This window comes from Phoca vitulina, unplaced genomic scaffold, assembly GCF_004348235.1.
Source record: "Phoca vitulina isolate PV1807 unplaced genomic scaffold, GSC_HSeal_1.0 scaffold20, whole genome shotgun sequence".
NCBI lineage: Eukaryota > Metazoa > Chordata > Mammalia > Carnivora > Phocidae > Phoca > Phoca vitulina.
In genome coordinates, this window is record NW_022589723.1 from 30,484,083 (window position 1) to 30,507,570 (window position 23,488).

Genomic DNA, 23,488 nt, shown 5'->3' on the forward strand with positions numbered 1-23,488 from the left:
ATATTACTCGGCTATAAAAAAGAATGGAATCTTGTCATTTACAACAATATAAGACCTAGAGGATGTTATGCTAAGTGAAACATGTCAGAGAAAGACAATTGCCATGTAATTTCACTCATGTGTGGGATTTTTAAGAAACAAAATAAAGAAAAAGAGACAAAAAACCCAGACTTTTAAATAGAGAAAACAAACTGATGGTTGCCAGAGGTGAGGGGGAGTGAAATAGGTGAAGGGGGATTAAGAGTATATTTAATCTTGATGAGCACCGAGAAATGTGTGGAATTGTTGAATCATATTGTCCATCTGAAACTAATCTAATACTTTGTTAATTATATTTGAATAAAAATAAATTTTCATTTAATTTTTTAAAAGGAGATACTATATTACTATATTAATTACCACAGTGGATGGTTTTGAGGAATACATATAAAATGCTTTGAGGGACACCTGGTGGCTCAGTCGGTTAAGCATCTGACTTCGGCTCAGGTCATGATCTCAGGGTCCTGGAATGGAGCCCAGTGTCTGCTTCTCCCTCTCCCTCTGCCCCCCCCCCCCCCCACAAGATTTATCACTTGCCATAATACCATCCTGGCACCATGGTAATTATTTAATATTTCTGAATGAGCAAAAGAATGCAGAAAGCTTTTGCTTATTAGAAACCAAATTAAGTCCTTAAACATGGTACTGTAAACTTTCTCTCTCTCTGTTCCCAATATAGTTGTTGGGTAGGTAGATTGGAGTGCCTTGATTTCTTCAGGGTATTTGAAAAAGCCTTTTATGATTCTTGAGGACATGTTGAGGAAACGTGGACTGGATGGTGATATAGTTGGGTGACTATAGCTGGCTGAAGAGCTATATTTAAAGAGTATTGATTACTAGGTGTTTGTCAGCTAGGATGGAGGTGGTGTACCACAAGACTCTGCCTTTGGTCTAGTCTTGTTCAACATTTTTATAATAACTTCCATGAATAAATATAAAACAGGTATATAAATTTGTGGGTGATATATAGTGGTCAGGACTTTTTCAGTTGTGGTGGAATCCTTGCTCAAGTTAGTTTAAGCAAACAAGGAATTTATATGTTCCCACAAATAGAGTTGATTAGTTTCCGGCAGGGGCTCAGTGTCATCAGCATTCTGTCTTTGCTCATTTCCCTATTCTCCTTTCCCCTGAATTGGCTTTATTGAGTCAAGCCTTTGTCCTGTATTAGTAGAAATGGATATTGACAGCTCCAATTTTAATTTAGTACTTCCAGTACCAGAGGAAGAATTTCTATGGCCTGTGGAGAACTTATTTCATGTATTTTGTGTAGAGTTCGGCCCACTCCTGTAGTGGAATGAGGTTGGAAGAGTGGATTTTTCACAAGAAAGAGAAATTCCTCTACCAGAAGAAGGAAGGGAAAGCATGATGAAAAGTCAAAACTCTACCATGACAAACCACTAAACAGATGGAGAGCTTAAGCACTGTATGTCTGAGTAGAAATTGACAATGTCATAAGAGACTGAAAGACAATTAACAAGATATTGTTATTATTACTATCAGTAGCAGCGCCTAATATTTGCTGAACTTTTACTGTGTCTTGGGCACTGTATACTAAGCACTTTACATCCAGTTAATTGCTACAGTGGCCATTTGAAATACAGGTACTCTTGATGTTTTTATTTTACAGGACAAAATAGAATCAGAAAGACTCCATAATGTGTCTGTGGTCACCTGGCTATTAAATAATAGAGCTGAGAGGGGAGCCTGGGTGGCTCAGTTGGTTAAGTGTCTTTCTGCTTTTGGCTCAGGTCATGATCTCAGGGCCCTGGGATTGACTCCCGAATCGGGCCCCCTGCTCAGTGGGGAGTCTGCTTCTCCCTCTCCCTCTGCCCCCACCCCTACAGATGCTCTCTGGCTTGCTCTGTTCTCTCTCTCTCTCAAATAAATAAACAACCTTTTAAAAAAAGTAGACCTGAGATATTAACCAGTATGTCTTTTAGGAAGATGAGCATTTAAAGTTTAAAAAAATTTAAAATTATTATCTACATTTTTGTTAAAAGGTATAAAACAGTATATATAGTACACTTCCATTTGTCTAAAAAGAATAAAGGGAAGGTACATATAAGCAAGCATATGCATTATGTTGGTTGCTTCTGGGAAAGGAAACTAGGGGTCAGGGATGAAAGAGAATCCTTTTGAAGTTTGAGTAGAAAAGATCTAGGGAGTTTTAATGAATATGAAATTGAGTATGAGCTTCCAAGAGTGACTTGACTATTAGAATAACTAATAATTATCATGAGATTGCCAAAATACTATACACCTATTGCTATAGACACTTGACCTATTAAAGAATTTAGTCTTTTAGGGGCTCCTGGGTGGCTCAGTCGGTTAAGCATCTCCCTTCAGCTCAGGTCATGATCCCAGAGTCCTGGGATCGGGTCCCGCATCGGGCTCCTAGCTCAGCAGGGAGTCTGCTTCTCCCTCTCCCTATGCCTGCCACTCCCCCTGCTTGTGCTCGCGCGCCCTCTCTCTCTCTCTCTGTGTCAAATAAATAAAATCCTAAAAAAAAAAAAAAAAAAGAATTTAGTTTTTTAAACCACCCCAGTAGAGTGAGGGTTATTTTCTCCTCCCACATAGGTGGGGTTGGAGTTAGAACAAGGTTTTTATGACTACCTGTTATAGAAATTATTTCACCCTTGAGTGGTTAGTTAGATGATCTTTAAGATTCTTCCACATTATGATGCTATGATTTTTCTCTGCATATTCTTTTAGGAATGTATACCTGATAGAAAATGAGGTGCTGTAGTATAAACATGTTCTCTAGGAACCCAAATCCGCTTTGCTGTTTAAGGTGCTTTCTTTAGAATGAATGACGCATATTCTTTTAGGAACATATACCTGATAGAAAATGAGGTGCTGTAGTATAAACATGTTCTCTAGGAACCCAAATCCGCTTTGCTGTTTAAGGTGCTTTCTTTAGAATGAATGACGTCTCGTTGGAATTACCCATTGTTATACAAAATCACCCTCTATTCTGTGACCTTCTAGCACATAAAATTGCCTGGGAGACACTTTGGCAATGAAGCCTATCTAAGCAGATGGCCATTTCCCGCTTGGTTCAGCAGTGCTAAGGTGTCCATAATCAGGCGTTAAGCTGTACTGCACAGTACCCTTCATGCCACTTTGAAGTTTTATCTCTGTAATACCTTTAGTTTACACAGCATAGACAAGGAAGACTTGTATAGGAAATGATGGCTCCTGGTTAACTGAAGACCCATTTTAAAATTTCTTTTAGATAATGGCATGTTTAACTTCTGAACTACTAAGCTATATTTTCGAAGAAATCTTATTCTTGGCAATTTGAAAACACATAGGCACTAGAGAGACTGATTTCCCCTCCTCCCACAATGGTAAGGTCAGTTTTCTCTCTAATGACCATTCGTTCATTTGTCCATTTTCTAAACCATTAGCTGAGCTCTTCATTCTCTCACATGTTTAAAATACTCATTGCCCAACTGCTGAGATGTATTATTACCTAACTTGTAAACATCCGTTACTTACAAAATCCGTAGTCTGTGGATCCTAGGAGCATTCTTTCCTGCTCCCCTCTTGCTAATAATGTTCCCTGCCTTCATGTCTCATTTTCCTTCATCATTACTTCTAAACTGCCCTGTTGTGGCAGACACTCTTGTTTGCCCACTAAACAGGCAATCTCCCTCAACTTTCTGGCTACCAGAATCCCAGTTTTCTTCAGGAATCAGATGGGCATATGGTTCTGGAGAAGCTGATCACTTCTTCAATCCCAGAACATGAAACCTGATTTGTTCTCAAAATACGATCCTCCGACATGTAGATATCTCTGAGAGCTTTACAGAGGTTCTCTAGGTCAGAATTATTTTCATAATAACAGAAAGACATTATTTGCCCTTTTCACTCTGTTGACATTTGCCCTGATATGCACTGATAATGCAAAAGCAGTGGTGGGTAAAATGGCAAGTATCTTGGCACAAATCAGATAAATGGCACCAAATTGTACTACTGGCCATCACATTCTTCACTGTTGTCCCTCACCGTAAAAGTAAAAATTTTGGAAGAGTTTAAGGATTGGTATTAATCTTCTTTGAATGTTTGGTAGAATTCACCCATGAAAGTATATGGTCCTGGGCTTTTCATTGGGAGGTTTTTGATTATTGATTCAATCTCCTAACTAGTAATTGGTCTGTTCACACTTTTTACTTCATCATGATTCAGTCTTGATAAGTTGTGTGTTTCTAAGAATTTATCCATTTCTTCTAGGTTGTTCAGTTTGTTGGCATATAATTAGTCTTAGAAGTCTCTTATGACCTTTTGTATTTGTGATGTCAGTTGTAATATGTCCTCTTTTTTTCTGATTGTATCTGAATTCTCTCCCTCTCTTTGTCTCTCTGTCTCTGTGTGTCTCTCTTGTGAATCTAGCTAAAGTCTTGTCAATTTTATCTTTTCAAAGACCTACCTCTTCATTTCATGGGTCTTTTTTAGTCTTTATTTCATTTATTTCTGCTCTAATCTTATTTCCTTCCTCTACTAACTTTGTGCTTCATTTTCCCTTTTTCTAATTCCTTCTAGTTTCTAGTTCCTGTTCAGTTTATTTAAGACTTTTATTTCTTGGGGCGCCTGGGTGGCTCAGTCAGTAAGCATCTGCCTTCAGCTCAGGTCATGATCTCAGGGTCCTGGGATTGAGCCCCTCATCGGGCTCCCTGCTCCGCGGGAAGCTTGCTTCTCCCTCTCCCTCTCCCCCTGCTTGTATTCCCTCTCTCGCTGTGTCTCTCTCTGTCAAATAAATAAATAAAATCTTTAAAAATAAATAAATAAAAAGACTTTTATTTCTTAAGGTAGGTGTTTTTATTACTATGAACTTCCCTCTTAAAAATGCTTTTGCTGAATCCCACAGATTTTGGTATATTTACATTTTCATTTGTCTCAAGGTATTATTTATTTCTCTTTTCATTTTTTTTCTTTAGCCCATTGGTTGTTCATGTTGTTTAATCTCCACACATTTGTGAATTTTTCAGTTTTCTTATTGTAGTTGGTTTCTAGTTTCATACCATTGTGGTTGGAAAGATGTTTGATATGATTTTAGTCCTCTTAAATTTATTAAGACTTGTTTTGTGGTCTAACATTTGATCTCTCTTGGAAAAGGTTCCATATGCACGTGAAAAAAATGTATATTCTGTTGCTTTTGGATGGATTGTTCTGTATATATCTGTTAACTCCATCTGGTCTAAAGTGTTATTTAAGGTTGATATTTCCTTATTTTCTGTTGGAATGATCTATCCACTGATGTAAATAGGGTAGTAAACTCCTCTGTTACTGTCTTGCTATTTCTCCCTTTAGGTCGTTAATATTTGCTTTATATAGTTAGGTGTTCCTCTGTTGGCATAAATATTTACAAATATTATATCCTCTTGTTGGATTGACCTGTTTATCATGTAATGCCCATCTTTGTCTCTTTGTTTTAAAGTCTATTTTGTCTGGGGGCGCTGTGACTCTTGATCTCGGGATTGTATATTCGAGCCCCATATTGGGCATAGAGTTTATTTAAGTAAAAAAAAAAGACTCTTTTGTCTGGTATGAGTATAGCTACTCCAGCTTTCATTTGATTTCCATTTGCATAGAATATCTTTTCCAACCCTTCACTTTCGGTCTGTGTGTGTTCTTACATTTAAAGTGAGTCTCTTGTAGGTAGCATATAGATGGGTCTTATTTTTTCATCCTGAATGCTTCTGTATGTCTTTTGATTGGAAAATTTAGTCTACTTACATTTTTTTAAGATTTTATTTATTTATTTGACAGAGAGAAACACAGCGAGAGAGGGAACACAAGCAGGGGGAGTGGGAGAGGGAGACGCAGGCTTCCTGCAGAGCAGGGAGCTCAATGTGGGGCTCGATCCCAGGACCCTGGGATCATGACCTGAGCCGAAGGCAGACGCTTAATGACTGAGCCACTCAGGCGCCCCTAGTCTACTTACATTTAAAGTGATTATTGATACTTCATAATTCATACCATTGTGTGTCAGCTATACTTCAATTAAAAAATAAAAATAATTTAAAATAAAGTAATTATTGATAGGTAATTATTGCCATTTGTTATTTGTTTTGGCTGTTACTGTGGTTCCTCGCTGTTCCTTTCTTTTCTCTTACTCTCTTCCTTTGTGGTTTGATGACTTTCTTTAGTGGTATACTTACATTGCTTTCTCTTTCGCTTTTGTGTATTTACTGTAGGTTTTGTTTTGAGGTATCATGAAGCCTACATATATAACAACCTATATCTGTAACAGTCTATTTGTTTTAAAGATTTTATTTATTTATTTGAGGGAGAGAGTGAGCAAGAGAGAGAAGGAGCAGAGGGAGAGGGAGAAGCAGGCTCCCCACTGAGCAGGGAGCCCAATGCAGGGCTCGATCCCAGGACTCCAGGACCACGACCTGAGCCGAAGGCACACGCCCAACCGACTGAGCCACCAGGCACCCCACAGTCTGTTTTTTTTTAAAAGATTTTATTTATTTGACAGAGCACAAACAGGAGGAGTGGAAGAGGGAGAAGCAGACTCCCTGCTGAGAAGGGAGCCTGATGCGGGGCTTGATCCCGGTACCCCAGGCTCATGACCCAAGCTGAAGGCAGTAGCCCTACCACTGAGCCACCCAGGCACCCCTGTAATAGTCTATTTTAAGTTGATCCCATTCCAAAGCTTAATATTTTTACTCTCCCCCCACCCAGGTTTTGTTGTTGATGTCACATTTTACATCTTTTTATCTTTGGTATCCCTTAACTAATTATTGTAATCACAGTTATTTTTCCTACTTTTGTCTTTTAGCCTTTATACTAGCTTTATATATGATTAATCTACTACCTTTACTATTTTTAGAAGAGGAGGGAACTCTTTCAAACTAATTTTATGAGGCCAGCATTACCTTGATGCAAAGCAGACAAGGATGCCACAAGCAAAGAAAATTATGGGCCATTATCCCTGATAAACACAAGTACAAAAATCCTCAAGAAAATATTAGCAAACTGAATTCAACAATTCAGAAATATCATAGGCCATGATCAAGTGGGATTTATTCCAGGGATGCAAAGATATTTCTTTTTTTTTTTTTTTTTTAAAGATTTTATTTTTTATTTATTTGACAGAGAGACACAGCGAGAGAGGGAACACAAGCAGGGGGAGTGGGAGAGGGAGAAGCAGGCTCCCGGCTGAGCAGGGAGCCCGATGCGGGGCTCGATCCTAGGACCCCGGGATCATGACCTGAGCCGAAGGCAGACGCTTAACGACTGAGCCACCCAGGCGCCCCGCAAAGATATTTCAATATCAAATTAGGGGCGCCTGGGTGGCTCAGTTGGTTAAGCAACTGCCTTCAGTTCAGGTCATGATCCCAGGGTCCTGGGACTGAGTCCCGCATCAGGCTCCTTGCTCAGTGGGGAGCCTGCTTCTCCCTCTCCCTGCCGCTTCTCCCTCTCCCTGCCACTCCTCCTGCTTGTGGGTGCTCTCTCTCTGTTGAATAAATAAATAAAATCTTTAAAAAAAAAAAATCCACAAATCAGTCAGTGTTATACAACACATTAACAAAAAGAAGGGTAAAAATTATATGATCATCTCAATAGATTCTAGAAAAGTATATGACAAAATTCAACATCCGTTTATGATAAAAACTCTCAATAAAGTGGGTAGAGAGGGAACATACCTCAACATAATAAAGGCCATATATGCCAAGTCCTTAGCTAACATCATACTCAATGGTGAAAAGCTGAAAGCTTTTCTCCTAAGATCAGGCACAAGACAGGGATGCCCACTCTTGCCTCTTTTATTCAACATAGTGGTGGAAGTCCTAGCCAGAGCAATTCTATAAGAAAAAGAAATAAAAGACATCCAAATTGGAAAGGAGGAAGTAAAAAAAACTGTCACTATTTGCAAATGACATAATATATATAGAAAACTCTAAAGACTCCATTAAAAAACTGTTGGAATGGGGCGCCTGGGTGGCGCAGCTGGTTAAGCGGTTGACCCTTGGTTTCAGCTCAAGTTGTGATGTCAGGGTCCTGAGATCGGGCCACGTCAGGCTCCATATTCAGTGTCTGCTTTTCCCTCTCCCTCTGCCCCTACTCGTGTGCACTCTCTCTCTCAAATAAATAGATAAAATATTTTTAAAAAACTGTTGGAACTAATAAATGAATTCAGTAAAGTTGCAGGATACAAAATCAATACAAAAGTCTGCTGCATTTCTGTATACTAATAACAAAATATTAGAGAAATTTAAGAAAACAATCCCATTTACAGTGGCATCAGAAAGCATAAAATAGCTAGGACTAAATTTAATCAAGGAGGTGAGAGACATATATATTGAAAACTACAAGACATTAATGAAAAAAATTAAAGACAACACAAATAAATGGAAAAATATTCCATGCTCATGGTTTGGAGGACTCAGTATCATTAAAGTGTCCATACTACCTAAAGCAGTCTACAAATTCAGTGTAATCACTATCAAAATTCTAATGGCATTTCTCATGGAACTAGAACAAACAATTCTAAAATTTGTGTGGAACCACAAGAGACCCCAAACAGCCAAAGCAATCTTGAGAAAGAAGAACAAAGCTGGAGGCATCATGCTCCCTGACTTTAAACTCCATTAAAAAGCTGTAGTAATTAAAACAGAATGGTATTGGCATAGAAACAATAGATCATTGGAATAGACTAGAGAGCCCAGAAATAAACCCAAGCATATATGATCAATTAATTTATGACAAAGGAGCCAAGAACATACAATGGGGAAAGAACAGTCTCTTCAATAAATGGTGAGGGGAAGATTGGACAGCCACATGTAAAAGAACGAAACTTGAACACCATCTTACAACATACACAAAAATCAACCCCAAATGGATTTAAGACTTGAATGTAAAACCTGAAACTGTAAAACTCCTAGATGACAACATAGGCAGTAAGCTCCTTGACGTAGACTTTCTGAATCTGACACCAAAAGCAAAAGCAACAAAAGGAAAAATAAACAAGTAGAACTACATTAAAATAAAAAGCTTCTACACAGCAAAGGAAACCATCAACAAAAGAAAGACAACCTGCTGAATGGGAGAAAATATTTGCAAAGCATATATATCTGATAAGAGGCTAATACCCAAAATGTAAGAATTCATACAACTCAACAGCAAAAAAAAAGAAAAAATCCATTTAAAAACTGGGCAGATCTAAATAGACATTTTTCCAAAGAAGACATACAGCTGGGCAACAGGTATATAAAAAGATGTTCAAAATCATTAATCATCAGGGAAATACAAATCAAAACCACAATGAGGTATCACTTCACACCTGTTAGAATGGTTATTACCAAAACAACAAGAAATAACAAATACTGGTTAGGAAGTGGGAAAAAGTTCACTGTTGGTGGGAAAGTAGATTGGTGCAGCCACTATGAAAAACATATGGAGGTTCTTCAAAAAGATAAAAAATAGAACTACAATGTGATCCAGCAATTTCAGTTCTTAGGTATTTATCTGAAGAAAACAAAATCACTGAAAGATATAAGGACCCCCATGTTTATTGCAGCATTACTTAACAGTGGCCAAGATATGGAAACAACCTAAGAGTCCATCAATGGGGGAATGGATAAAGAAGACATGATGTATATACACAATGGAGTATTATTTGGCCACAAAAAAGAATTAACTCTTGCCATTTTCCTATGCCAACTATACTTAAATAAAAAACAAAAAATCAGCCATTAAAAAAAAGTGGGGGGAAATCTTGCCATTTACGACAGCATGGATAGACCTTAAGGGCATTGTGCTAAGTGAAATAAGTCAGAGAAAGACAAACACCACATGATCTCTCTTACATGTGGAATCTTTTAAAAAAAGCTCAAAACAGAGAACAGATTAGCAGCTGCCAGAAGCAGGGAGTAGGGGTGGGAGAAATGAGTGAGGGAGGTCAAAAGTTTTTTAAAAATGTCTTTAAAAGCCAGTTTATCTTTAAAATATCTTCAGGGGTGCCTGGGTGGCTCAGTCATTAAGCATCTGCCTTCGGCTCAGGTCTTGGTCCCAGGGTCCTGGGATTGAGCCCCGCATCGGGCTCCCTGCTCCGCGGGAAGCCTGCTTCTCCCTCTCCCACTCCCCCTGCTTGTGTTCTCTCTCTTGCTGTCTCTCTCTCTCTGTCAAATAAATAAATAAAATCTTTAAAAAAAAAATATCTTTAGGGGCACCTGGGTGGCTCAGTCGTTAAGCGTCTGCCTTTGGCTCAGGTCATGATCCCAGGGTCCTGGGATCGAGCCCCGCATCGGGCTCCCTGCTCTGTGGGAAGCCTGCTTCTCCCTCTCCCACCCCCCTCCCCCCCCGCTTGTGTTCCCTCTCGCTGTATCTCTGTCAAATAAATAAATAAAATCTTTAAAATATATATATCTTTATATAAAATCTTTATATATATTAAATCTTTATATATATTAAATATATAAATATGCATATATAAAATATCTATATAAAACCTTTTGAGTACCTGTCATTTTATATTCTATGTGACAAAAGGGGAAGTACACATGAAGTACTTCTGCTGCATTCCAAAGTATGATACTTTTCTCTAGATAAAGCACTTTTGTAATTGAGTTGCAAGCCGTCCTAGCCAGTTTTTTTTATGGAATATCATTTTTACTTGAAAGAACAACTGAAAGTATAGGTATTCAGAGTTGGGTATTTGGCAGACATTTTCTTAAAAATAAATGAAATGAGCCTGTTACTCCAAGGAAAACAATCCACACTATTTGTTATTAATGATAAAATATGAGCTTTCAAGCAAACATTGTAATTTTGGAAAATTTGTATTTGCCCCCCCCCCCCCCGCCCCACATAAGTTTGACAGCCTACCAATATGTAAAGGATTTTCTGATGAGCTCAGAGGCAGTATCAGCGAATATGACTTTTTTGTATTAATGGAATGTGTCGGTATATGAAAGAGCTGTATAACTTAGTGAACCAGTATTTTCCAAATGACTAATATATGATGTTAAAAATCAGGCATGGGTAGAAAAAGCATTCAAAGTACTAGACAGACCAATGGATTGTAATGTAACAGAGTACAAAAAGTTCATTGATATAGTTTCAGATTCCACATTGCCACTAACCTTTAAGAACTATCTTTTGTTCAGTTTTGCTGTCATATCAAAGAATAACCACAATTATCTGAAAAGGATACATATATAAAATCTGTGTGAGGCCAGTTTTCTTTTTAGTTCAACACATTTCACCAACAGATTGAATGCAGAAACAGACATGAGAATCTAGCAGTCTTCTATTAAACCAGCCATTGAAGAGATTTACAAAATGTAAATCAATGCCACTGCTCTTTTTTCCCTTTCTTTTGAAAAATTATAGCCATTTTTATTTAAAATGTTACATATAGTTGTACATATTTAAATGTCATTTTAAACAAGTTAATGCATGTCAAATTTTTTCTTTTTAAATTCTAGTATGGTGAATATCAATAGATCTATTCCACATCAGAGCACTTTGGGGGTCTTCAATTTTTTGTTAATCTTTTTATTTTGAGATAATTAATAGTTGTAATAAATAATTCAGAGAGACCTCATGTACCCTTTACCTAGTTTCCCCTAATGCTAACACCTTGCAGAGCTCTAGTACAGTATCACAAAGGGGATATTGACATTATTGCAATCCACCTATCTTGTTAAGATTTCCCCCATTTTGCTTGTGTTCACTTGTGTTTTTCTCTGTGTGTGTGTATGTGTGTGTATTTAATTCTGTGCAGTTTGATCACATGTGTAGGCTTGTGTTATCTGCCACACATTCAAAATACCGAACATCTCCATTACTCTAAGGATCCCTTGTGTTGCCCTTTCTAACCACTCTCAACTCTTCTACCTCCCACCGACCCTTCCTCCTGAATAATCTGTTCGTGTCTCTAATTTTGTCATTTCAAAATCATTAGTTGTTTTATTTTTTTTAAGATTTTATTTATTTATTTATTTGAGAGAGAGAGTGTACAAGCAGGGGGAGGAGCAGAGGGGGAGGGAAAAAGAATCCCAAGCTGACTTCCCACTGAGCCACCCAGGAGCCCCTCAAAATCATTAGCTGTTTTAAGTAAGTTAATTAGTACATGTTGGAATCTTTCACTTTTAATTTCTAATACAGTAAACACTAGTTGATAAAGCCTGCATAAATAAAAGCTCTGTAAAGTTCTCTGTTTTTAAGACCATAAAGGTTTCCCAAGACCAAAATGTTTAAAAACAGCTGGCTTGAAGCAGGGAGAGTCATTCGCATTTCTCCTTCCCAAGCTACTACAGAACAAGATGTGGTTTGTGATGTCTCAATTTAGAATTTTCGTGTTTTCTCATAGGACCATCAATATGAATGATGATTAGGTTCTTTAGTACAATTTGGTCCATCCATGATATAGGTTAAATTAAGACTTTTCTACTGACATCTGTGATTCTGAATGATTCAGAAAAAAGACTTAGCTTTCTGTTGTATTCACCTTTGTCTGTGGGTTATTTTGTTGTTGTTTAGTTTTGTTTTGTTTAAGATTTTATGTATTCTTTTTAGACAGAGAGAGCTCCAGCAGCAGGGAGAGGCAGCAGGAGAGGGAGAAGCAGACTATGTTGAGCAGGGACCCTGATGTGGGGCTCTATCCCAAGACCCAGACATCATGACCTGAGCTGAAGGCAGACACTCAACCTTCTGAGCCACCCAGGCGCCCCTTGTTTTTTTGTTTATTTTCTTGTTTGTTTTTATATCCTATGGGGTTAGAGAATGGAGTAGAGATGACAAGCTCCAGCCCTGACTTTTTAGGAAATGAGTATGTGAAAGGAAGTAAGAATTGTGTGTAGGAGAGGAAGTAGTTGCAGCCAAAGAATGAATTTTTCTCATTCTTTATTCTTGAAAAGCTGATTCTAGTGCTTCCCTTGGAACAATACAGGAATGGGAGGGATCATCAACCTTCTGTGGAAAAAAAAAATAGTTTCAGAGGTAGTACTTAGGTTCCTATCATCACTCATCAGCTGCAGTTAATAGTGTTGCTGGAGGAAAATGTGAATTTCAAGCAGGCAGAAGATTATGGATTGAGAAGATTTAGAAGAGCAGAATAGATGCTTCTCTCAAAAAACCTTTGCCACTAATGGACACTGCCATGTAATTTGTGTTATGCATTGATTTCATTTGTGAGATTTTTCTTCCTTTGTTAAATTTCCAGCATAATAAACCCATTCCCACACACTGGGAAGTTAGACAGTCTTGAATTTTAGGGTCATTTGATCTGTTATCTCCTCTTTACCAGAAGAGTTCTTTTAGGTTTGAACCTGAGATTCTATAGGGATCATTGCAGGAGACCTCCCTATGGCTAGTATTGTAGTCTTCAAATTATATGTTTGCTTGCATTTTCTAGTACAAACTTCACTGCTGACCTTGGCCAGGCTGATTGGTTAAAATTGAGTGCTAAAGTAAGTTGTCTGTGAATAACAGAATATGTAGCTTCAAAGAACTGTTTGATGGCTGGTTATGGTGCCAGCTACCGTGTCTTTCTTTTCCACTTTTTCCTCCTTGCCTTCTGCTACAAGATGTCTTGGAAATTAACCAGAGTTACAATCAAATTCTTTTTCAAAGCAAGCTTAAGTGAAATCTGGAAGCTCAGCAGACCCGCAGCCTATGCTTTCTTTTTCCTTCTTCCTTCCTACCTTCCTTCCAATAGTCAGGGTCAAAGAGTGTTTGAAAAGGAGGTGATTTCCTCCTTACTAATAACTTAAATGTTGTGTTGTTTTGTGATTTACTTGGAATATTCTATTGTATTCTGTCAGGAGCTCTGTGGAAAGGAGGAATTCAGATTTCTCCTTCCATCCTCAGTTACTCTGTGATTTCTATCTGCCAGGCTCTTGCAGATAAGCAATTACTGATCTTCCAGGATAAGCAAAGATAATCTTTAATTATTAAAAAAAAAAATGCAGTAAATTTATTTATTTAATTTATCTCAAGATCTCAGTCAACAGGAGGCAGTTCAAATAACTGAGGATTTTTTTTCTCTGTATTTTAATTTGAGAGACAAATAACATAATATATTGATAAATGGGGGATGTTTGGGTGGCTCAGCAGTTGAGCGTCTGACTCTTGATTTCATCTCGGGTCATGATCTTGCAGTCATGGGATTCAGTGCCCTCCACTCCCCCATCAGGCTTCCCGCTCGGCACACAGTCAGCATCAGATTCTCTCCCTCTGCCCCTCCCCCCTCCCCCCATACTCTCACTCTATCTAAAAAAAATAAAATTGATAAATGGTATTTTAAATAAATACCAGTTCTTCTTTTTAATAACCCACCCTAGGGGCGCCTGGTTGGCTCAGTTGGTTAAGCATTGGACTCCTGATTTCCACTTGGTCATGATCTCAGGGTCATGAGATTGAGCTCCACATTGGGTTCCACGCTGGGTGTGGAGCCTGCTCAAGATTCTCTCTCTCGCCCTCTCCCCCTCCCCCACATTCACTGTCTCTCTCAAAAACAAAACCACAATAAAAATTTTGTGAACCAGTCAGGTTTTATAGGGGAGTACTTACATGTTTATCCATGAATCAGGAATCTATATTATTGTTAGTATTGCTGATGCTGAGTCACTGTAAAATCTTGAAGGACCTTTGGAATTATCAAAGAAAGAGAACATGTTATTAATATTTAGTATATTTGATGACATTCTACTTCCTATATAATCTTATCCAATAATTCTGAATAAATCTGAACATTTATCTAACCATTATCTCCAATTATCTTTCATTCTTGGATAAACGGAGTTTCTTAGAACCTTCAGTATCAGTAGAACCATCTTCCTCTCTGCCTTTTGACTGTGAAGGTGAAGGTATCAGACTCATATCTGTGAAGGGGAGGGGGAAAGATCTGTCCCAAATATTTCTTCGCTGCATTTTCTACCCCAAAAATTATGTTGCAGCCTTGAAATTTTTCTTTCATCAGTTCCTCTCATGTGTGGGAGGCAGCTGAAGTCAGTGTGTAATTACTTCTTGAGGGGAGATTAATGGCTCTGGCCTTTCTTTCTTCTCTCCAGTCCTCATTTCTGCGTCACCTGCCTATCAGCACTTAGATCTCTAATAGGTGCTATTAAGACTAATATCTAAAGGTGAATTGAAAAGAAGTATCATTAAAAGATAAAGGACATGAACTGTTGGGAAACTTAAGATATTTGCATCTTTAAATTCTCTGTCTCTTTTCAAGTTTTTCTTTTGTTTTGCTGTTTATCTTCCCATTCAGTGAGTCCCAGGAGTGCCGTCCCGTCCCCGTCCGTCCCATTGTCCCATCCCCTCCCCCCGTGGCACTTTAGCATTTCAGAGACCAAGAATTGGCCTGGTTTTTATTGTTGCAGCTATTAAGGTATTTAATGACCTTAACTTTTTATATTCCTGTTACTCAATTTTCCCTACTGGGTCCATTCTCCTGACAATTCCTGCTCTTGTATCCTAGGTATATGGGAAAGGTGGCAAAATAAGTCCTTTTCTGATTTTTATCCTCTCCTGGAGAGTGGTAAATGAAGCTTTGTTTGTTCCAGTGAATAGTAGACTATGAAATCCCGTAAAGCCACCTAGGTTATTAGATGAATATCACAGAGCTGCTTATTATGCACTATGGCTTCATGTAGATTATAGATGTGACCAAACGGTAATTAGCAGAGCTAGAGCTGTAATTAAACATTATTATGCTGCTCTGTGATTTCTCTTCAGATTTCTGTTGCAAAGTAGGAAACTGAATAGTTCCAAACCCATAGGTGGATTTCTTTACTTCTCACCCCCTAAAATCTCTTTTAATTAACTGACTAAATAAAGTCATCCTCACACAAAGAGAGATCCTGAATTCTACTTAGTACCTCTGATCAGTAAGAGTAGTTTGGTGCATATACATGTTAATCAGCTCTTTGTATATTCTGTTTTTCTAACTAATCATTTCTGCTAAGTTCCTTCTCTGCACGTATTCTGTAACAGGTTTAATTTGACAAACTGAATGCAGCAAAGGTGTCTCCTACTTACATCTTAGATGTTTTCTGGCTCTGTTGGTACAGAACTGGGGCCTTGGTTTTATTTACAGTGTTAGTAGCTTCCTTCCCTTCTTCTTGGCCTCCCAGGCACTGAATAACCTAGCAGGAAATAAAACATCTTCTAGAAAACAGCTACCCTCGATGGCTGAAAGAGAGAGAGAGAGAGTGTGTGTGTATGTGTGTGTATATAGGTGACTCCCGGGGGACTTACCTCCTTCTGTGTTTAGGATTGCTGCCCCAGCGATGGAACAGGTTAGCAACAGGACATGCTCAGGCGAGGCAGTCAGAAAGTTCAAAGGAGTGACCTAAAAGATTCAGGTTAATCTGTGTCCAAGAAAGCAGACCTTGCAGGAATTTCTCTTGCTAGTAGAACGGTATAGAAAAGACAACAAACTCCAAGCAAAGGAAATACACATACTGATTGTGAAATTGTTTTTGTCTCAGTTCTTCCCCAGGAGAAAAAATAGAAAAACAGAGGTGAGGCCAAGAGTAAAGATGATCTGTGTACTCTGTCTCTAATTTTCTCTTTTTAGTAATTTTCGTGAGTAAAATCTCCAGGAAACTTTCTTCCCAAAGAGTTATATGAGCTTCCTTCTTGAAGCATTCCTGAAAGGGCTTGATGGTTAGACCCAGATTCCAGCCATACACAGGGGTAGTAGAGAATTGAGCTTACTTTTTCTGTGTTTTTGCCTTCAAATCTGTGCATAGAAATCTTACAGGTCTTTCGGGGATCTACCACATCCCAAGAAGGTTGCCAAATTAAATGATCATTGCCTGATTTTCAGAAGTGCAAAAAGAAGGCAAAGATGCCTTTTGGCATTGACCATAATGCAGAAAATTCATTATATGGGCTTTGATTTTCATTTCATTTTATAAAAGAGGTAGAGTTAGGGGGGCAGGGGGAGGTGGGTGCATGACAACAAGCAGATAAGGATAATGTTTTGGCAACCTCTCAGGGACCAGAATTCATCAGAATCCGTGTTCTAGCATTCAGTGGACTCTGACAGTGATGATTCACAAATAGCAGAAGAAGTGAGAGCTAACTGCGATAGAGGCAATACCCAGATCTCAGCTTCTAGAGGAGTATCTGAGGCCAGGAAGAGGTAGGGGTATGTGTGTGTGTGGGGGGGGGGGGGAATGTATGTGTTACGAGGAGGGAGGTGACTTACAGGTTGAGCAGTGGTCATTCAGTAAAACCAGAGTTCTGTTGCAGAACTGTCTGGCAGCTTGGATTATGGGTGCATATGTGGCTCTCTGGATGTAGGGCCATTGAAGGAGTACATTCAAACTGGACTAAAAAATCTTTTGTGGGGCACCTGGGTGACTCACTTGGTTGAGTATCTGACTCTTGATTTTGGCTTAGGTCATGATCTCGGGGTTATGGTATGGAGCCCTGCGTCAGAGCCCCACATAGGGCTCTGGGCTCGGCAGCAGGGAGTCTACTTGAGAATTTTTCCCTCTGCCCCTCCCACGCTCACTTGTGCTTTCTCTCTCTCTCTCTCTCTCTCTCTCAAAATAAATCTTTTTAAAAAATCTTTCACAAGGGGAAGAAAGTCACAATCCTTGACTCTCGTTTTCTAGGTCTGTTGATTGGTATCACTTAATCTTCAGGGAAGGTTAGTCAGTGTGTGAATTCAGTGCTTTTGCATATGCAGGACACTTAGGATTTGGGCACTGTAGACTCAGTACTTTCATCAGTCTGATAAATGCTAGGATTTAAAGAGTTAAGGGATTATTACCCTCTTTATTACAACTTTTAATTCTGGATATGTTGAATTTTTGGTTTCTAAGTAATTGCATTCTTGTGAGAGGTTCTAGTTTTAGAGGTAGATTGCTGGTTCTTGTGTTCACCTATTTCTGTCTGTGTGTGCGTAATCAACTTCATCTGCAGACTGCCATGAATTAGCTTCTGGATAGTAACAGCACCTGCTGTTCCTTAAAGTTAATTTGATGTTGGATTCATGCTCCAAAATGCCATTCTCATTAACCGGTTGCTGTTATAATCTCTGAGGGTTAGAAACCCCCATCCTAGCCCTCCCATCACTTTTAAGTAGATGTCCTTCTAGCTAAAGATGAATTAAAGCTCTAGTCTTCTGGAAGTGATATATCTAGGACCTGCATATTTTCTCCCCTTCTTTATCCCTACCCATATTCTTGGATTTTATACCTGATTAATGTATTATTTGTCAAATGATAGATTGGTGAGAAACACAGTGGTGGCAGTAGAACATGCCTCAGAAGCCTTTTCTTTCTCATCAATCTGTGTGCTCTAATACTGTTGAAATCTGGACCTGGTTCTCTATCACTAGAGATTTTTAAATGAGACAGGATTTTTTAATACACTTTTAGCTAAGCACAGTTTATCAGGAAGATCATTAATAAGAAATGGAGCTTCTCCTACCACAGGGTGCACTCATATAAACCACTAGATTTTTAGTGGTATCATGAGCTGGAACTTGAAAGGAAGGACCAAAGTCTTATATTTAGAGCCTTCCACACTGGCAGGAAAGAATGTAGGACTAGATTATAGAGAAGGTATTTCCTCTAAATGTTCTCTCTGCAACTCAGCTACTACTTTTCTTCCCTCACAGATGGAGTCCCCTGTCTCTACACCAGCGGTGCTGCCACTGCACCTTTTGGTACCAGTCGTCAGTAATGACATCTCATCCCCCTGTGAGCAAATCATGGTTCGTACCCGATCAGTTGGGGTCAACACATGTGATGTGGCTCTAGCTACAGAGCCTGAGTGCCTGGGCCCCTGTGAACCTGGGACAAGCGTCAACCTTGAGGGCATCGTATGGCAGGAAACAGAAGATGGTAAGTGCTATGTGTGACTTTCCTATCCCTTCTCAACCTGCTTCTGCCAACATGGGCTTATCATTGTAAATAACACCAAGTATTTATTAGGAGTCTCAAGTGCCATAGTCTGCTTGTGATACCTATCCAGAGGATCGCAGCAAACTTCTTAGTAAAATCATCCAGCTTCTCGAGATTGCCACTTTTTAAAAATTAATTATCTCCCCTTCATATCAATCAACAGTGTTGGCCCTGGTCTTTAAGCAGTCACTTGATAAGTGCTAGCCAGGTAATTCAAACTGTGTCTATACTCTCCATACTCCTCTTTATCATTTTATGTGGGAGAATTTGAATGTAAATGAACTTTTGGGTCAGGCTTGAAGAGAAAAAAGTAATGAAAGGACAGCTGTGGGAGTCAAGGAAATGGAAAACAGCCACTCTTAAATTGACTTAGTGTTGGCTCATTGAATATGCAACTCTTGCCTTTTTTAACACCTGGAGGTGCAGTCAGCTCCTTCCCACTGGTTGCCTCATTGCCCGGCCACCCACACCACTTCATGCATCTGTCACTTAGTACAGATTTTATAGGCCTAGGCAACAGGGAAATGTTTACATGGTCTTGTTTTCAGGCATCCACTAAGCAGTTGGCTCACTGTAGGGTGCTTCTGCCCGAGGCTACCATCCAGACTTCTTGTATGTTCCATTTGCCCCTGAGAACAGAATCTCTTCTATTTTAGAAGTTCATAAACCTGAAAAAGTAGGTGTGTAAAGGGACTTAACCAGGTATTCCTGATCCCTTGGTACCATCTGTGGCAATTTGATTTCAGCACATACATTCTTTTTATAAAGAATCCAAGTTCTTGTTAAAGTATATGTGGTTTAGAGAGGCTGGGTCTCAGGGTCCCATCAGGTCTCTGCATCAGTAACCAGACTTTCAAAGCATCCCCACTCTGGAGTTCAGAGGCCCAGAGGAGCACAGCTCATTATCTCTAATTATCATAAGCTATCTTGTCAGTTTGCCCGTGGAAATTCAGGCATTTCATTGTGGTCATTCTAATCAAAGTCTGTTCCTCTGAATGTTTTGTTGTGATTCAGTATTTATTTAAAGTCTACCATGCAGTAGGTATTGAGGTGGTACAGGTTAAGAATTCTGTGTTTTTGGCTTTCTCATTGTTAAGCAGCAATATAGTAAAGCTTCAGCTTTCAGAATAACATTGCTGATGAAGTTTTATTGTGTGCCTGAGACCATAATGCCAAAAAAAAAAAAAAAAATGTCCTATTGTGTTAGAAACCAATGCAGAGAAAATGGAGAGAGATGTTGACCCTAGAGGTTGACTCTGGATGTGTGTATTCAGTATACAATCTGGAAATCACAAGTGGCTATCTCTAATTTTAAAAATGTCATCTGCCTATGGCCACACGTCTAAACAGCCACAGAGTCTGTTGGAATGACAAACGTGTCCAGACCACAGCTCTGTGACACCAAACAACCTTCAGGGCCTGTTACCTCAATATATTGAAGATAGGAGACATCAATTTCCTGCCTATTTATTCTATCCATCTTTATGATGGTGACTTTTCTCCAAGGGCAAGATGCTTTTCATATATGTGAACCTGATGAACTCTTTGCAGGAAAGTGAGGCTAACCCTTTCACTCTCCTGAGAACAATGGTTACTTTTTTTTATCCCAGGATCCCTGAAACTTCCTGCCAAGGGGATGTTAGCACACACACACAAAAAATTATTTTAATTATTTCCTCTGAAAAGCTCTCTGGTTTTACCTGGCAGCTTATTACCAAGTTTCCCTTTTACACATTTTGAATGCATCCTGCATTTTATTGCACAGTAGTTATCACAGTTTGTAATTTTATATAATTATATTTTTCCAGTAATATCTATATCTTCCACTGTTTTAGAATTCTGTGAGCTCAGGGACTCTGTTTTGCTCACCATTGAATATCTAATACTTAACACTTGGCATCTATAATAGGCCCTCAAAGATATTTGAGTGAATGAATGCTTACATTTAGTCATTGTCATTTCTAGATCTCTGTTAATGTATATCTAATGGCTACTGTAATATTGTTTGAACTTAGAAACCATATCAAATACTTTATAAAATTCTAGACCTTCTCTGAAACTCAAGAATAAATACTGCTGTCACCAGGTAGTGAGATCACTCTCATTTATTTATGTCTGTAAGATTTTTAAAGTTCTCCTGCTTTTAGGGCGCCTGGGTGGCTCAGTTGGTTAAGCGACTGCCTTCGGCTCAGGTCATGATCCTGGAGTCCCGGGATCGAGCCCCGCATCGGGCTCCCTGCTCGGCAGGGAGTCTGCTTCTCCCTCTGACCCTCCCCCCTCTCATGTGCTCTCTCTCATTCTCTCTCTCTCAAATAAATAAATAAAATCTTTAAAAAAAAAAGTTCTCCTGCTTTTAATACCATATTTTCTCCCATTCACTATATTGTGTTTCAGGGCTTAGTACCTCTCCTCTTTCTTTTTCATTCATCACAAGGGAAAGAGAACTGTTCTGCAATTATATACTGTACTCTGCTTTCTGGCCCTCCCAGAGGGCCTTCACCTGAACCATCCGTTGGCAAAGGTCTGAATTGGGATCAGAGTTGGTTTACATTCCTTTTCATCTTCAGGTGACAGAGATTTCCTGCAAAGATCATTCTCTGCAGATCTATAAGATGTAGTATACTGAGTCAGTCCTCAAGTTAATAATAAGAACTATATACAGATACTTTAGGGAAAAAAAATCCTTCAGCCTTTAGGCTTTTTGTCTGCCACCCTACTCTTTGTACTTCTGTCTGTCTCTTGCCCAGCAAACTACTATCTTCAAATGGAAAAATCCTTAGAGCTTAGAGAGAAGCTGTGAATCCTTGGCCTCTGAGAGAAATGGAGGATCATGAGGTCCTTGTAGAACTGAGCCACCTTGCTGAGAACAGGTGTAGGGGCAGGCCCTCAATTCTTCCTGGTTTCTTTGCCTACCTGTCCTGCAGTGTTGCTTCTTTCTTCCCTCTCAGTGCAAACCTTGCCTTGGAGACATTTTTAAATTCCTGCAGATTCCATCTCTTTTTAGGCTGTTCATAATTCAGCCAGCACTGCACAGATCCTCCTTGACTAGGCTCCACCTTAGGACTTTAAAGACCCAAGTATAACTTGGAATGTTTTCTTTGGCTTTTTTGAGATGTAGCACTTATGCAGAGGTCTGATTCCACCTGATTTCATTTTGTCCCACCTCACTTCAAATCAAAATAACAGAGGCGTCTGGGTGGCTCAGTTAGTTAAGTGTCCAACTCTTGGCCTCAGCTCAGGTCTTGATCTCAGGGTCATGAGTCCAAACCCCACATTGGGCTCTATGTTGGGCATGGAGAGTACTTTAAAAAAAAAAAAAAAATCCAAATAACAGGTCCCAAATCCATTCCTAGTTCACAAGGCTTACTTTAACCCAGGGTCCTGGAAACAATGTATAAGAATCCTTAAAGCAGACCATATTCTTTTACTGAGGCAAAATTGCTTCCTGGCTTCTATGGTGTTTTTAAGAAAGGGAAGGCTGACATTTTTAAATAAGAATTCCAGGAGATGCTATAGGTTTTTCTTTTCAAGCAGTCACTGAGTGTAACATTACTTTATCAAATGTGCTTTCTGGAAGAATTTGTGGTATAGTGGAAAGAGCACCAGAGTGAAAAACAGGAGAGCCATATACTAGTTGACTATTGCATCTTGAAAATGAACAATTTCATATATCAAAACTAAAGAATATTAATACCAGTGAGGAAATTTCATTATACACTTGTTATATAGAGTTGTTTTTTCAGAAAAATGAAACTACTCACCGTGCCAGTCTCCCATTCAGAAGATCTCCACCCACATTTTTCAACTCCTGATCCTAGTCTGACAAGTGGAAGAATTCACAAAACCCAGTTGCTTTTGATGCAAGTATATGCTAGCTGACATAAGCTCAGCTCGCAGTACTGCTTAGCAATCCCTTCATCACCCTATGACATTCACATTTCCCAATACTTAACCTCATTCTCAGGATTCATTAGCCCAATTCATTCTCTCTTCATGCTTTTAAGCAACTAGGATCAAAGATACCTGCCTAAACCCTCCCAGCTTCCCTCCTCTTTCTTAAAATGTATTTTTATGTCCTATTATTCCCTTTTTCTCTCTTTTTTTTTTAAGATTTTTTTATTTATTCATTCGAGACACAGAGATGGAGCATGAGCAGGGGGAGAAGCAGAGGGAGAGGGAGAAGCAGACTCCCCGCGGAGCAGGGAGCCCGATGCGGGGCTCGATCCCAGGACCCTGGGATCACGATCTGAGCCGAAGGCAGACACTTAACCATCTGAGCCACCCAGGCGCCCCCCCTTTTTCTCTCCTTATTCTGAAGATTCTTTAAGACTTTATACCATGACACTGGGGAGGGTATGTACTATGGTGAGCGCTGTGAATTGTGTAAGACTGATGAGTCACAGACCTGTACCCCTGAAACAAATAATACATTATATGTTAATAAAAAAAAGGCTTTACACCATGAATTTTATCTACTCTTCTTCATCTTCATTCTTTCCCCTTCTATTTAAGCTCTCTCTGCAACAGTTAGAGTGAAAGTATTTTCCTCATCCTTGCTACCC

At 39.1% G+C, this 23,488-nt stretch overlaps 1 protein-coding gene across 1 annotated transcript in view; it reads left to right on the top strand.

Annotated features, from left to right (window-relative positions):
- ZNF609 (zinc finger protein 609) overlaps positions 1 to 23,488 on the top strand; it is a 213,714-nt gene that overhangs the window by 138,402 nt on the left and 51,824 nt on the right. The window contains exon 3 of the mRNA XM_032417226.1: positions 18,641 to 18,866. Within this exon, the coding sequence (XP_032273117.1) occupies positions 18,641 to 18,866 (226 nt within the window). The remainder of the gene's footprint in view (positions 1 to 18,640; positions 18,867 to 23,488) is intronic.